Source organism: Odocoileus virginianus, chromosome 2 (genome assembly GCF_023699985.2).
Source record: "Odocoileus virginianus isolate 20LAN1187 ecotype Illinois chromosome 2, Ovbor_1.2, whole genome shotgun sequence".
Taxonomy (NCBI): Eukaryota; Metazoa; Chordata; class Mammalia; order Artiodactyla; family Cervidae; genus Odocoileus; species Odocoileus virginianus.
This window is the reverse complement of record NC_069675.1, coordinates 15827966-15842074: the sequence shown is the minus strand read 5'-3', so window position 1 is coordinate 15842074 and position 14109 is coordinate 15827966. Positions and strand designations below refer to the sequence as shown.

Genomic DNA, 14109 nt, shown 5'->3' with positions numbered 1-14109 from the left:
TCAGACGGCAAAGAAACCGCCTGCATTGTGGGAGACCTGGATTCGATCCCTGGGTTGGGAAGATCTCCTGGAGGAGGGCACAGCAACCCACTCCAATATTCTTGCCTGGAGAATCCCCATGGACAGAGGAGCCTGGTAGGCTATATATAGTCCATGAGATCACAAAGAGTCAGACACAACTGGGCGACTAAGCACAGCACCAAACCTTCAGTTCAGTTCAGTTCAGTTGCTCAGTCATGTCCAACTCTTTGCAACCCCATGGATCGCAGCACGCCAGTTCTTCCTGTCCATCACCAATTCCCAGAATGTATTCAAACTCATGTCCATTGAGTCAGTGATGACATTCAGCCATCTCATCCTCTGTCATTCCCTTCTCTCACCTTCAATCTTTCCCAGCATTAGGGTCTTTTCCAATGAGTTAGTTCTTCACATCAGCTGGCCAAAGTATTGGAGTTTCAGCTTCAGCATCAGTCCTTCCAATGAATATTCAGCACTGATTTCCTTTAGGATGGACTGGTTGGATCTCCTTGCAGTCCAAGGGACTCTCAAGAGTCCTCTCCAACACCACAGTTCAAAAGCATCAATTCTTTGGCACTCACCTTTCTTTATAATACAACTCTCACATCCATATATGACTGCTAGAAAAACTAGTTTTGACTAGATGGACCTTTGTTGGCAAAGTGATGTCTATGATTTTTAATATGCTGTCTAGGTTGGTCATAGCTTTTCTTCCAAGGGACAAGCTTCTTTTAATTTCATGGCTGCAGTCACCATCTGCAGTGATTATGAAGCCCAAAAAAATAAAGTCTGTCACTGTTTCCCCATCTATTTGCCAAGAAGTGATGAGAATGAATGCCATGATCTTAAGTTTTCTGAATGTTGAGCATTAAGCCAACTTTTTCACTCTCCTCTTTCACTTTCATCAAGAGGCTCTTGACTTCTTCACTTTCTGCCATAAGGGTGATGTCTGAGGTTATTGATATTTCTCCCAACAAACTTGATTCCAGTTTGTGCTACATCCAGCCCAGCATTTCACATGATGTACACTGCATATAAATTAAATAAGCAGGGTGACAGTATAAAGCCTTGACATCCTCCTTTCCCAATTTGGAACCAGTCCATTGTTCCATGTCTGGTTCTAACTGTTGCTTCTTGACCTGCATACAGATTTCTCAAGAGGCAAGTCAGGTGGTCTGGTATTCCCATCATTTGAAGAATTTTCCACAGTTTGTTGTGATCCACAACACAGTCAAAGGCTTTGGCATAGTCAATAAAGCAGATGTTTTTCTGGAACTCTCTTGTTTTTTCCATGATCCAACAGATGTTGGCTCATTTGATCTCTGGTTCCTCTGCCTTTTCTAAATCCAGCTTGAACATATGGAAGTTCACAGTTCATGTACAGCTGAAGCCTGGCTTAGAGAATTTTGAGCATTACTTTGCTAGCGTGTGAGATTAGTGCAATTGTGGGTAGTCTGAACATTCTTTGGCATTGTCTTTCTTTCGGATGGGAATCAAACTGACCTTTTCCAGTCCTGTGGCCACTGCTGAGTTTTCCAAATTTGCTGGCATATTGAGTGGAGCACTTTCATAGCATTATCTTTTAGGATTTCAAATAGCTCAACTGGAATTCTATCATCTCCACTAGCTTTGTTCATATTGAAGCTTTCTAAGGCCCACTTGACTTCACATTCCAGGATGTTTGGCTGTAGGTAAGTGATCATACATCATGATTGTCTGGGTCATGAAGATCTTTTTTGTATAGTTCTTCTGTTATTACTGTCACCTCTTCTTAAAATCTTTTGCTTCTGTTAGGTCCATACCATTTCTGTCCTTTATTGTGCCCATCTTTGCATGAAATGTTCCCTTAGTATCTCTAATTTTCTTGAAGAGAAAGACATCCCACATATACTTTAATTCATGCTTTCTTGATATGAAAACAATATATGGAAAAATAATTCAATAACTTTCCCTGGGAAAGTTGCCCTGGGAAAAATACCAGAATCTGAGAGCTGCAAAGCTTATATCTCTATTTGTCAGAGCTAATCAAAAACTGCAAAAATATCCATACTCTTTCTGTGCTATTTCTTAACAGATGAGAATCCAAAATGTCACATATATCTTAAACCAAAGAACAAATAATCCCCTTTGGTTTTATTTGCATCTGTCTAATTTGACTTATGCAGAATTGTGCCCCCTACCACAACATTTTAATAAGTATTTACACATTACCATTCCCCAAAGACTTCGTTGATAAAATTCTTCCTTGGAACTAAGAATATACTTCAAGATAATCCTACTCTCCATGTCTCCACTCTGAGACAGAAACTGCAAATTGCGATGCTTAAATGAGTTCAGAGCTCCTCCTTGTGGATTCTATCTGTGAATGCTCCTCCTTCCTAAATATTGATCAATTTGTGTGCATGCGTGGTAAGTCGCTTCGGTCATGCCCAACTCTTTGCAACCCAATGGACTATAGCCTGCCAGGCTCCTTTGTCCATGGGATTCTCCAGGCAAGAATACTGGAGTGGGTTGCCATGCTCTCCTCCAGGGGATTTTTCTGACTGAGGGATGGAACCCACATGTTATATCTCCTGCATTGGCAGGTGGATTCTTTACCACTGGTGTCACCTGGGAAGCCTCTCTGAACCCCACAGAATCCCCTCAATTAGGATATGTGATAAGGTTATTAGTTGAACATACATCAAGACAGTGAACCAACAACTAGATATAATCCATTTAGTGGTATAATTTATAATACTTTAAACAAACATTTCAATTTCACACATATATGTTCCTGTGTTGGACACTCTCTTTACAAAGGTACCCCTTAGATTATTTTTCCTAGGGCTTCCTAGGTGGCTTCAGTGGTAAAGAACCTGCCTACCAATGCAGGAGACGACATGTGGGTCCAAGCCCTGGGTCGGGAACATCCCCTGGAGGAGGGCCGGCACCTCACTCCAGTAGCCCTGCCTGGAGAGGCCCATGGACAGAGGGGCCTGGAGGGCCACAGTCCGTGGGGTCGCTCGGAGCTGGGCACGACTGAGTGACTGAGCACACCAGACAATGGATACGCCACCTAGCCTCTCCCAAGGAGTGATACAGTGTTATGCTATCCTTTCAATTCTTAGAGGATTTACTAGCTTGATCTTAAATGTTACACTAGGTACCAGTCAAGTCTCATGAACTGCATGCAAGGCTGCCTCTTTGTGTGTGTGACCAGTAGAGTAGCACAGACTCACACTCAGAAGGGTGCCCTGGTTGCAGTTAAGGCACTGCAATCTTTGCCTTAAAATTCTTAATAATTTCATCTTTGAATTTGTGTTTTGTAAGTGAAATCCAATAAGACAACGGAGCATGTGCCAGGAGGCGCTGGAGACTTGGCTCACTTGTAATCCTGACTCCCACTGCCTCACTGGGATGTGTTCTCAGCTGCCCAGCTCCTGACTTCAGTGGTGTTCTGCACCCCACCCCCCACACACAACCTTCCAGTGGGCTGGGGTATGGGTGTGGCAGGCTTCAGGGTGATGTGTAAAAGAAAGTAAATACCCCTGTCTCAGGGAGGAACATGGTGTTGGCCATCCCCTTTTTGGACTGGCAGCACCACAGTAAGCTTAGCAGGAGACAAGGAGGGTAAGCTTCTCACTTACTCCTTATCCAGTGGCCCAGCACACCCTAGTGTGGCAGCTGCAATCACTTGGGGATCACCTATCCACTGCTGGTTAAGATAGCAGTCCCATGGGAATGGGAGACTGATTTTCCATGGAGGTCTAGTACTGACAAGATGGGGAGCCTGGCAGTCAGTAGTGGGGCCCCAGGTACCTGTGAGGATCTACACTCAACCAACAAGTATCTCCATGCTCAAGGGCATATGATATTAAGTAGCAAGGAAAAGACACTATTAACAGGTCAAGAGAGACTGCAGAAGGGCAAAGTTTTATAGTTTAATACTTCCAATGGCACCTTTTTCTTGCCCTTTTTTTGGCCTCGCCTCACAACTTGCAGGATCCATAGTTCCCCAGCAAGGACCAAATATACTGAGGAGTCCTAACCACTGTTAGTGAAATTTGCTTGTGTCCCCACAAACTTCATATGTTGAAGTCCTAACCTCCAATACAATGGTACTTGGAGATGCGGCCTTTGGGGCACTTAGGTTTAAATTAGGCCCCACCCTCATGATGAGTTGAATGTCCTCCTAAGAATAGGGAGACTGAGAGAAAGGCCATGTGAGTACAGAAGGCGGCGATTTTCGATAAGTCAGGGAGCAGGCTAGTACCTGGACAAGTTCCGGGAATCAAATTTACTTATACCTTGATCTTGGACTTGCCAAATTCCAGAACTATGAGGAATAAGTGTCTATTGTTTAAGCCACCTAGTATATAATATTTTGTTACAGTAGTCTAAGTTAAGATACCAGCCCTGAAAATACACTTTAACAAAGTGTTTCCAAAATTTTTCCAAAATTCTATATCTTTTCACTGCTGGCTTATTTGTCTAACTGGACGTAGAGAAGCTATTAAAGATTCGGAGTGTATGAGAAGAATAATTCTATTATTATAGCCCACCCGGTGGATGTGCTCTGTAACTCAACTCCACAAGATAACTTTGGCTTCAGAAAATATTTCATGGGGTAGAGCCAGCTGCACCAAAAGAGGCCACCAAACACTTATAGGTGACTTAATCCTTTCTTGAAATGGTAGCAATTATGACTCCTCGTTTGTATGTAACAGAAGTGTTAGCACTGAGGGAAGATACCCTCACTGCTTGAGGTTTATCAGCCTGCATTTTCTTCTAAATAACTGAGAACAATTTTATAAAATACATGGATTGAAGTCTGGAGTAGAAGTCATATTTCTAGAGCACTGTGGAAAGAAGATAGCAGAGAAAATGTAAGCAATAGCTTATAGATGAAAGGCTTCTAAGGGGTACAGAAGAAACAGGAAAATGTATCTTCGGATAGGAAGGAAATAATATGACAAAACACTGTCTGCAACTAACACATTGACAATGAACAGGAAAACAGAGAACCACCGAAAGATTTAAGGGATAAAAATAATCATAGCTGTCACATAATCTCAGTGACAATCAGGATGGCTAGCAGCATTGTGTTTGAAAAGAGATCAATGAGGTGAAAATGACGCAGGGTATGACTCTACGCTAATGTGCTGAGACTGAATTCTAGAATCCACAAAGCAAAATTAGTTTCATTGGTCTGTAAGTCACATTTTATATATCATGGGAGATCAGAAGTGACCAGGGACTGGAGAATTAACATGGCAATACAAATTAAGAGGTGGAAAACCCCTATCTGATCAAGATATAAAGACTGAATATCCAGAATGGCATTTAAAAAAAAAAGCTAACACTGAGTCTGAAGTGCTTTGTCTGAGGACAGCGGTGCCATGGAGGCACTGAGGAAACAAGCTTCTAAGATAAATAAAGGAAAAGTGTGAGGGAGTAGAAACAGTTCTTACTGACAAGTGAGCTATTGGCTGAGCAGCACAGAGGTCAGGGACCTAGCAGCCGACTTGCTGATTTTCCACATACAGATGAACCACAGTTCCCAGGAGGGCTACAGAAGAATCCGAATGAAATTTTTGGCCAATCCAGTGCATTAAAGTAACAGGCATGAGGGCTTCCCTGGTGGTCCAATGAATAAGAATCCACAATCCACCTTACAATGTAGGGGATGCCGGTTCGATCCCTGGTCCCACAAGATCGCACATGCCACAGGGCAACTAAGTCTGTGTGCTACAACAACTGAGTCCATATGCCACAATTACTGCAGCTGGCGCTCCACAACGAGAGAAGCCACCACAAGAAGCCTGCACACCACAACTGGGGAGAAGCCCCCATTCTCCATAACTAGAGAAAGCCTGTGAGCAGCAATAAGACCCAGTGCAGCCAAAAGTCAAATAAATAAGTAATAATTTCAAGAAAATAAATAAAAAACAGGCATGAGCTTGCGTTCATGTATCCATGCGTTCACGCCTGGATTCCTCCAGTGAAAAATCCTTCCTGATGAAGGGCACTGACTCCACACCCAGAAGCTCTAACTTTCCCACTGGCGAATGTGCAGAATGAGCAGCGCTAGCGCCATCAGCATTCCTTAAACACTGGCAGAGACTGTCACTCACATCTAACAAATAAATAAAATTTAAAAGTCTTTTACGATTAAGAGAAGTGCTATAGTATTTTCTACCAAGAGACGATCTCTCACTTCTTCCCTCAATTCTGAGTTCTTATATGTTTCTTTAAATATATTATTTAATCTAAACTGACTATGCTAAAGCCTTTGACTGTGTGGATCATAACAAACTGTGGAAAACTCTTAAAGAGATGGAAACATCAGACCATCTTATCTGTCTCCTGAGAAACCTGTATACGGGTCAAGAAGCAACAGTTAGAACCCTGTATAGAATAACCGATTGGTTCAGGATTGAGATAGGAGTATGACAAGGCTGTTCATTGTCACTCTGTTTATTTAACTTCTATGCAGAGCACATCATGCAAAATGCCAGGCTAGATGAGTTACAAGCTGGAATCAAGACTGCAGGGAGAAATATCAATAACCTCAGATATGCAGATGATGATACCACTCTAATGATAAAAGCAAAAAGGAACTAAAGAGCCTCTTGATGAGGGTAAAGGGAGAGAGAGAAAAAGCTGGCTTAAAACTCAGTATTTAAAAAATTAAGATCATGGAATCCAGTCCCACCACTTCATGGCAAATAGATGGGGAAAAGGTAGAAAGCGAGGACAGATTTGCTCTTCCTGGTCTCTATAATCACTGTGGATGGTGACTGCAGCCATGAAATTCAAAGCATTCTAATGCTTCTTGGCAGGGAAGCTATGACAAACCTAGACAGTGTATTAAAAAGCAAAACACTGCTTTCCTGACAAAAGTCCATGTAGTCAAGGATATGGTCTTTCCAGTAGTCATGTATGGTTGTGAGAGCTGGACCATAAAGAAGACAGAGCGCTGAAGAATTGATGCTTTCGAACTGCAGTTCTGGAGAAGACTCTGGAGAGTCCCCTGGACAGTAAGAAGATCAAATCACTCAGTCTTAAAGGAAACCAACCCTGAATACTCATTGGAAGGATTGATGCTGAAGCTGAAGCTCCAATACTTTGGCCACCTGATGCGAACAGCCAACTCATTGGAAAAGACCCTGGTGCTGGGAAAGATTGAAGGCAGAAGGAGAAGAGAGTGGCAGAGGATGAGATGGCTGGATGGCATCACCAATGCAATGGACATGAACTTGAACAACTCCAGGAGATGGTGGGGGACAGGGAAACCTGGCGTGCTGCAGTCCATGAGGTCATGAAGAGTCAGACATGACTTGGCAACTGAACAACAAACAACAATCTACACTGACATTTTTAGCAAGAAATGGGGAGAGCCAGGAGAACACAGTGGACATACCAGTCACATAAACCTTTGCCAAGGTTTATAGTTAAATGAGAATGAAATGTGAGCAATGTGTGAGGAAAGCCATACTTAAGGTATTAATCATAGCTGGCAGTTACTATATACATGGGGTCACACAGAGTCGGACACAACTGAAGTGACTTAGCAGCAGCAGCAGCAGTTACTATATATATATATATATATATATATATATATATGTGTGTGTGTGTGTGTGTGTCTACATATAAAACATTTACTGAAGAGTCTACCAAAATCAAATAATTTGAAATTACTATTGTTATTGATGACAGCTTGCTTTTCTTCTCAATTTTATAGTTTTAGAATATTTTATTATATTTTATCACAAAAACTTCCAATTCTATTCCTAGTAGAAATTTTCTACCTGTTTTTTAAATGTTTCTTAATTTATTGAGGTTACCAGGATATGCGTGTTAACTGAAAAGTTAATAATTGGTCTAGTCCCTCGAACTCTGAATTGCTTGAGGGGAAGTGAGTACTAAGAAACCAGGTTCCTGCCTATTTAGTTCAATTCTCAATTCTGTTTGCGACAAAGTTGAGAATCTACTGCTCTTCATTTTAAAAGTTTCATATTCTGACAAATTTTGAAATCCTGAGTATTCTCTCACTTGAAACAGTCACCTTCTAAGTTCCTATAGATAAATGGAAAGGTAATCACTGATTCTAGTTCTTTTCAAGGTCATCCACCCTCTAGGTTATTCAATTCTCTTAAACTGTACAATCTAAAGGATGTTATGTTTTTAAGGAAGAGAAACAATGTGCAGCTTTTCCAGAATGTCCTATCTCAACGCACAATTTAGAGTAGAATTTCTGAACATTTTTGTATTAGACCCCTTTGGTAGCCTGGTGTAAAACTTATGAACCCTTTGTCAGATAATATTTCTAAATGCATAGGTAAAACATATAGGATTATAAAGAAAATAATTATACTAAAATATGGTAATAAAAATATTTCTAAACTATTATAATTTATTAACATCTTAAGATACATCAGTCTAATGATCACCATAACTTTAGTGATGAACAAGAAAAATATTTCAAGATGCTTCAACTGTAATGTGATATGAAGATAACTGTTATTTCTTTTGATGTATAAAGCACAGGTTCTGACAATACTTCCATAACTTGTTATTTACATTTGTAATTAGAGAAAATGCTGACTTTTAGTTAACTATAATTTTTCCACTCGAAGTTCCTAGATCTCTATTTTCTATCCATGAACACTCAAGGGGTCCATGGACCAGGTTAAGAACCTCCAAATTAGAAGAATTTAACAGCTTAAAGAGAAAAAAAAAAGGAATATTATCTTACTTGCTGTATTTTAAGTCACTGAAAGTACATATGGGCTTCCTGCTGGCTTGATGGTAAAGAATCTGCCTGCCAATGCAGGAGACTTGGGTTTGATCCCTGGGTTGAGAAGATCCCCTGGAGAAGGAAATGGCAACCCACTCCAGTTTTCTTGCCTGTGAAATCCCATGGACAGAGGAGCCTGTAGGTGTACAGTCCATGAGGTCGCAGAGTCGAACATGACTTAGTGACTGTATAACAACAACAAAAGTACATCTCCCATATTTTTTTTTTAAGTATAATTTCCATTTTATTGTCTCTTCAGAGAAACCAATATTTCTTCAGTCTTTAAGGACTTGGATCCTTACATGGGCTTTGGTGGAGGACGTGGGGCAGCACCCGCAGGTCTAAATCGGGGTGGAGGTGTTCGGTCCTTCCGGGCTTCCCGAGAGCGATTCCTGACTACCTTGCTGTGAATGGCACAACTCACGCAGTAATGCAGTTTCACATACGGCTTGGGAAGCACACAGGCGTCGAAAACACTCGCTTCGGAAATGTCCCTGACGGCTGCGGCCTCTACAATGTTTCGAATGACGAACTTCTTAATGGCCTTATCCTTGGCACGCATCGGGCACAGTTGGTGCAGCGAATAGGCTGCACGTGGCCGCGGCCCTTTTTGGCGCGACCGTTGTTCCTTCTTTTCTTGGTCATCTTGGAAGCGCGGAGGCGAGAGAGCAAAATATTGTAATGACTTTATTCAGGTATGATCTGAATGACTTTATCCAGGTATGACGCAAATCAAATCCCTTACAATTATATAGTGGAAGTGACAAACAGATTCAAGGGATTAGATTTGATAGACACAGGGCCTGAAAAACTCTGGATGGAGGTTTGTGACATTGTACTGTGTCAAGACAGTGCAGTGTCAAGGCAGTGATTAAGACAATCCCCAAGAAAAAGAAATGCAAAAAGGCAAAATGGTTGTCTGAGGAGGCTTTACAAAGAGCTGTGGAAAGAAGAGAAGCAAAAGGCAAAGGATAAAAGGAAAGATATATCCATTTGAATGCAGATTTCCAATGAATAGCAAGGAGAGATAAGAAAGTCTTCCTCAGTGATCAATGCAAAGAAATAGAGGAAAACAATAGACTGGGAAACACTTGAAATCTCTTCAAGAAAATTAGAGATACCAAAGGGAAATTTTCATGCAAAGATGGGCACAATAAAGGATAGAAACGATATAAACCTAACAGAAGCAGAAGATATTAAGAAGAGGTTGCAACAATACACAGAACTATACAAAAAAGATCTTCATGACAAGACAATAACAATGGTGTGATCACTTACCTAGAGCCAGACTCCTGGAATGTGAAGTCAAGTGGGCCTTAGGAAGCATCACTATGAACAAAGATAGTAGAGGTGATGGAATTCCAGTTGAGCTATTTCAAACCCTAAAAGATGAGGCTGTGAAAGTGCCAGCAATATGCCAGCAAATTTGGAAAACTCAGCAGTAGCCACAGGACTGGGAAAGGCCAGTTTTCATTCCAATGCCAAAGAGAGGCAATGCCAAAGAATGTTCAAGTTCAGTTCAGTCACTCAGTCATGTCCAACTCTTTGTGACCCCATGAATCGCGGCACGCCAGGCCTCCCAATTCATCACCAACTCCCGGAGTCTATCCAAACCCATGCCCATCGAGTTGGTGATGCCATCCAGCCATCTCATCCTTGTCATCCCCTTCTCCTACTGCCCCCAATTCCTCCCAGCATCAGGGTCTTTTTCAATGAGTCAACTCTTCACATGAGGTGGCCAAAGTACTGGAGTTTCAGCTTCAGCATCAGTCCTTCCAATGAACACCCAGGACTTATCTCCTCTAGGATGGACTGGTTGGATCTCCTTGCAGTGCAAGGGACTCTCAAGAGTCTTCTCCAACACACAGTTCAAAAGCATCACTTCTTCAGCACTCAGCTTTCTTCACAGTCCAACTCTCACATCCATACATGACCACTGGAAAAACCATAGCCTTGACCAGACGGACCTTTGTTGGCAAAGTAATGTCTCTGCTTTTTAATATGCTATCTAGGTTGGTCATAACTTTCCTTCCAAGGAGTAAGCATCTTTTAATTTCACAGCTGCAGTCACCATCTGCAGTAATTTTGGAGCCCCCAAAAATAAAGTCTGACACTGTTTCCACTGTCTCCCCATCTATTTCCCATGAGGTGATGGGACCAGATACCATGATCTTAGTTTTTTTAATGCTGAGCGTTAAGCCAACTTTTTCACTTTCATCTTTCACTTTCATCAAGAGATTTTTTAGGTCCTCTTCACGTTCTGCTATAAGGGTGGTGTCATCTGCATATCTGAGGTTATGGGTATTTCTCCTGGCAATCTTGATTCCAGCTTGTGCTTCTTCCAGCCCAAAGATTCTTATGATGTACTCTGCATATAAGTTAAATTAACCCAGTGACAATATACATCTTGACGTACTCCTTTTCCTATTTGGAACCAGTCTGTTGTTCCATGTCCAGTTCTAACTGTTTCTTCCTGACCTGTATACAGGTTTCTCAAGAGGCAGGTCAGGTGGTCTGGCATTCCCATCTCTTTCAGAATTTACCAAAGTTTATTGTGATCCAACAGTCAAAGGCTTTGGCGTAGTCAATAAAGTAGAAATAGATGTTTTTTTGGAACTCTCTTCCTTTTTTGATGATCCAGCAGATATTGGCAATTTGATCTCTGGTTCCTCTGCCTTTTCTAAAACCAGCTTGAACATCTAGAAGTTCATGGTTCACGTATTGCTGAAGCCTGGCTTGGAGAATTTTGAGCATTACTTTACTAGCACGTGAGATGAGTGCAACTGTGTGGTAGTTTGAGCATTCTTTGGGATTGCCTTTCTTTGGGATTGAAATGAAAACCGACCTTTTCCAGTCCTATGGCCACTGCTGAGTTTTCCAAATTTGCTGGCATATTGAGTGCAACACTTTCACAGCATCATCTTTCAGGATTTGAAATTGCTCAACTGGAATTCCATCATCTCCACTAGCTTTGTTTGTAGTGATGCTCCCTAAGACCCACTTGACTTCACATTCCAAGATGTCTGGTTCTAGGTGAGTGATCACACCATCGTGATTATCTGGGTCATGAAATTTTTTTTTGTACAGTTCTTCTGTGTATTCTTGCCACCTCTTCTTAATATCTTCTGCTTCTTTTAGATCCATACAATTTCTGTCCTTTATCGAACCCATCTTTGTGTGAAATGTTCCCTTGGTATCTCTAATTTTCTTGAAGAGATCTCTAGTCTTTCCCATTCTGTTGTTTTCCTCTATTTCTTTGCATTGATCGCTGAGGAAGGCTTTCTTATCTCTCCTGGCTATTCTCTGGAACTCTGCATTCAAATGGGAATATCTTTCCTTTTCTCCTTTGCTTTTTGCTTCTCTTCTTTTCACAGCTATTTGTAAGGCCTCCTCAGACAACCATTTTGCTTTTTTGCATTTCTTTTCCATGGGGATGGTCTTGATCCCTGTCTCCTGGACAATGTCATGAACCTCTGTCCATAGTTCATCAGGCTGTCTGTCTATCAGATCTGATCCCTGAAATCTATTTCTCACTTCCACTGTATAGTCATAAGGGATTTGACTTAGGTCATACCTGAATGGTCTAGTGGTTTTCCCTACTCTCTTCAGTTTAAGTATGAATTTGGCAATAAGGAGTTCATGATCTGAGCCACAGTCAGCTCCTGGTCTTGTTTTTGCTGACTGTATAGAGCTTCTCCATCTTTGGCTGCAAAGAATATAATCAATCTGATTTGGGTGTTGACCATCTGGTGATGTCCATGTGTAGAGTCTTCTCTTGTGTTGTTGGAAGAGGGTGCTTGCTATGACCAGTGCATTCTCTTGGCAAAACTCTATTAGCCTTTGCCCTGCTTCATTCTGTACCCCTCGTCCAAGGTAAGGAGCAGTGGCTGTTCTTTGCTGGAGCAGCCGTGAAGAGATACCCCACGTCCAAGGTAAGAGAAACCCAAGTAAGACGGTAGGTGTTGCAAGAGGGCATCAGAGGGCAGACACACTAAAACCACAATCACAGAAAACTAGCCAACTTGATCACAGGACCACAGTCTTGTCTTACTCAATGAAACTAAGCCATGCCGTGTGGGGCCACCCAAGACAGTTGTGTCATGGCGGAGAGGTCTCACAGAATGTGGTCCACTGGAGAAGGGAATGGCAAACCACTTCAGTATTCTTGCCTTGAGAACCCTATGAACAGTATGAGAAGGCAAAATGATAGGATACTGAAAGAGGAACTCCCCAGGTCAGGAGGTGCCCAATATGCTACTAGAGATCAGTGGAGAAAGAACTCCAGAAAGAATGAAGGGATGGAGCCAAAGCAAAAACAATACCCAGTTGTGGATGTGACTGGTGATAGAAGCAAGGTCTGATGCTGTAAAGAGCAATATCACATAGGAACCTGGAATGTTAGGTCCATGAATCAAGGCAAATTGGAAATGGTCAAACAGGAGATGGCAAGAGTGAATGTCGACATTCTAGGAATCAGTGAACTAAAATGGACTGGAATGGGTGAATTTAACTCAGATGACCATTATATCTACTACTGTGGGCAGGAATCCCTTAGAAGAAATGGAGTAGCCATCATGGTCAACAGGAGTCCAAAATGCAGTACTTGGATTCAATCTCAAAAATGACAGAATGATCTTTTTCAAGGCAAACCATTCAATATCACAGTAATCCAAGCCTATGTGCCAACCAGTAACCCTGAAGAAGCTGAAGTTGAACGGTTCTATGCAGACCTACAAGACCTTTTAGAACTAACACCCAAAAAAGATGTCCTTTTCATTATAGGGGACTGGAATGCAAAAGAATGTTCAAACTACCACACAATTGCACTCATCTCACACATTAGCAAATTAATGCTCAAAATTCTCCAAGCCAGGCTTCAACAGTACATGAACCGTGAAATTCCAGATGTTCAAGATGGATTTAGAAAAGGCAGAGGAACCAGAGATCAAATTGCCAACATCTGCTGTATCATCAAAAAAGCAAGAGAGTTCCAGAAAAACATCTATTCTGCTTTATTGACTATGCCAAAGCCTTTGACTGTGTGGATCACAACAAACTGTGGAAAATTCTTCAAGTGATGGGAATACCAGATCACCTGATCTGCCTCTTGAGAAACCTGTATGCAGGTCAAGAAGCAACAGTTAGAATGGAACATGGAACAACCGGTTGGTTCCAAATTGGGAAAAGAGTATGTCAAGGCTGTATATTGTCACCCTGCTTATTTAACTTATATGCAGAATACATCATGAGAAACGCTGGGCTGGATGAAGCACAAGCTGGAATCAAGATTGTCAGGAGAAATATCAATA

The 14109-nt window shown here is 41.7% G+C and overlaps 1 protein-coding gene across 1 annotated transcript; it reads right to left on the bottom strand.

Annotated features, from left to right (window-relative positions):
* Positions 1-9018: 9018 nt before the first annotated feature.
* Positions 9019-9468, bottom strand: LOC110136039 (small ribosomal subunit protein eS26). Its single transcript, XM_020891494.2, is given in 2 exon segments — positions 9019-9352; positions 9355-9468. Coding segments are annotated over 2 exon segments (345 nt in total). The 5' UTR covers positions 9446-9468; the 3' UTR covers positions 9019-9098.
* Between the last annotated feature and the right edge of the window lie 4641 nt (positions 9469-14109).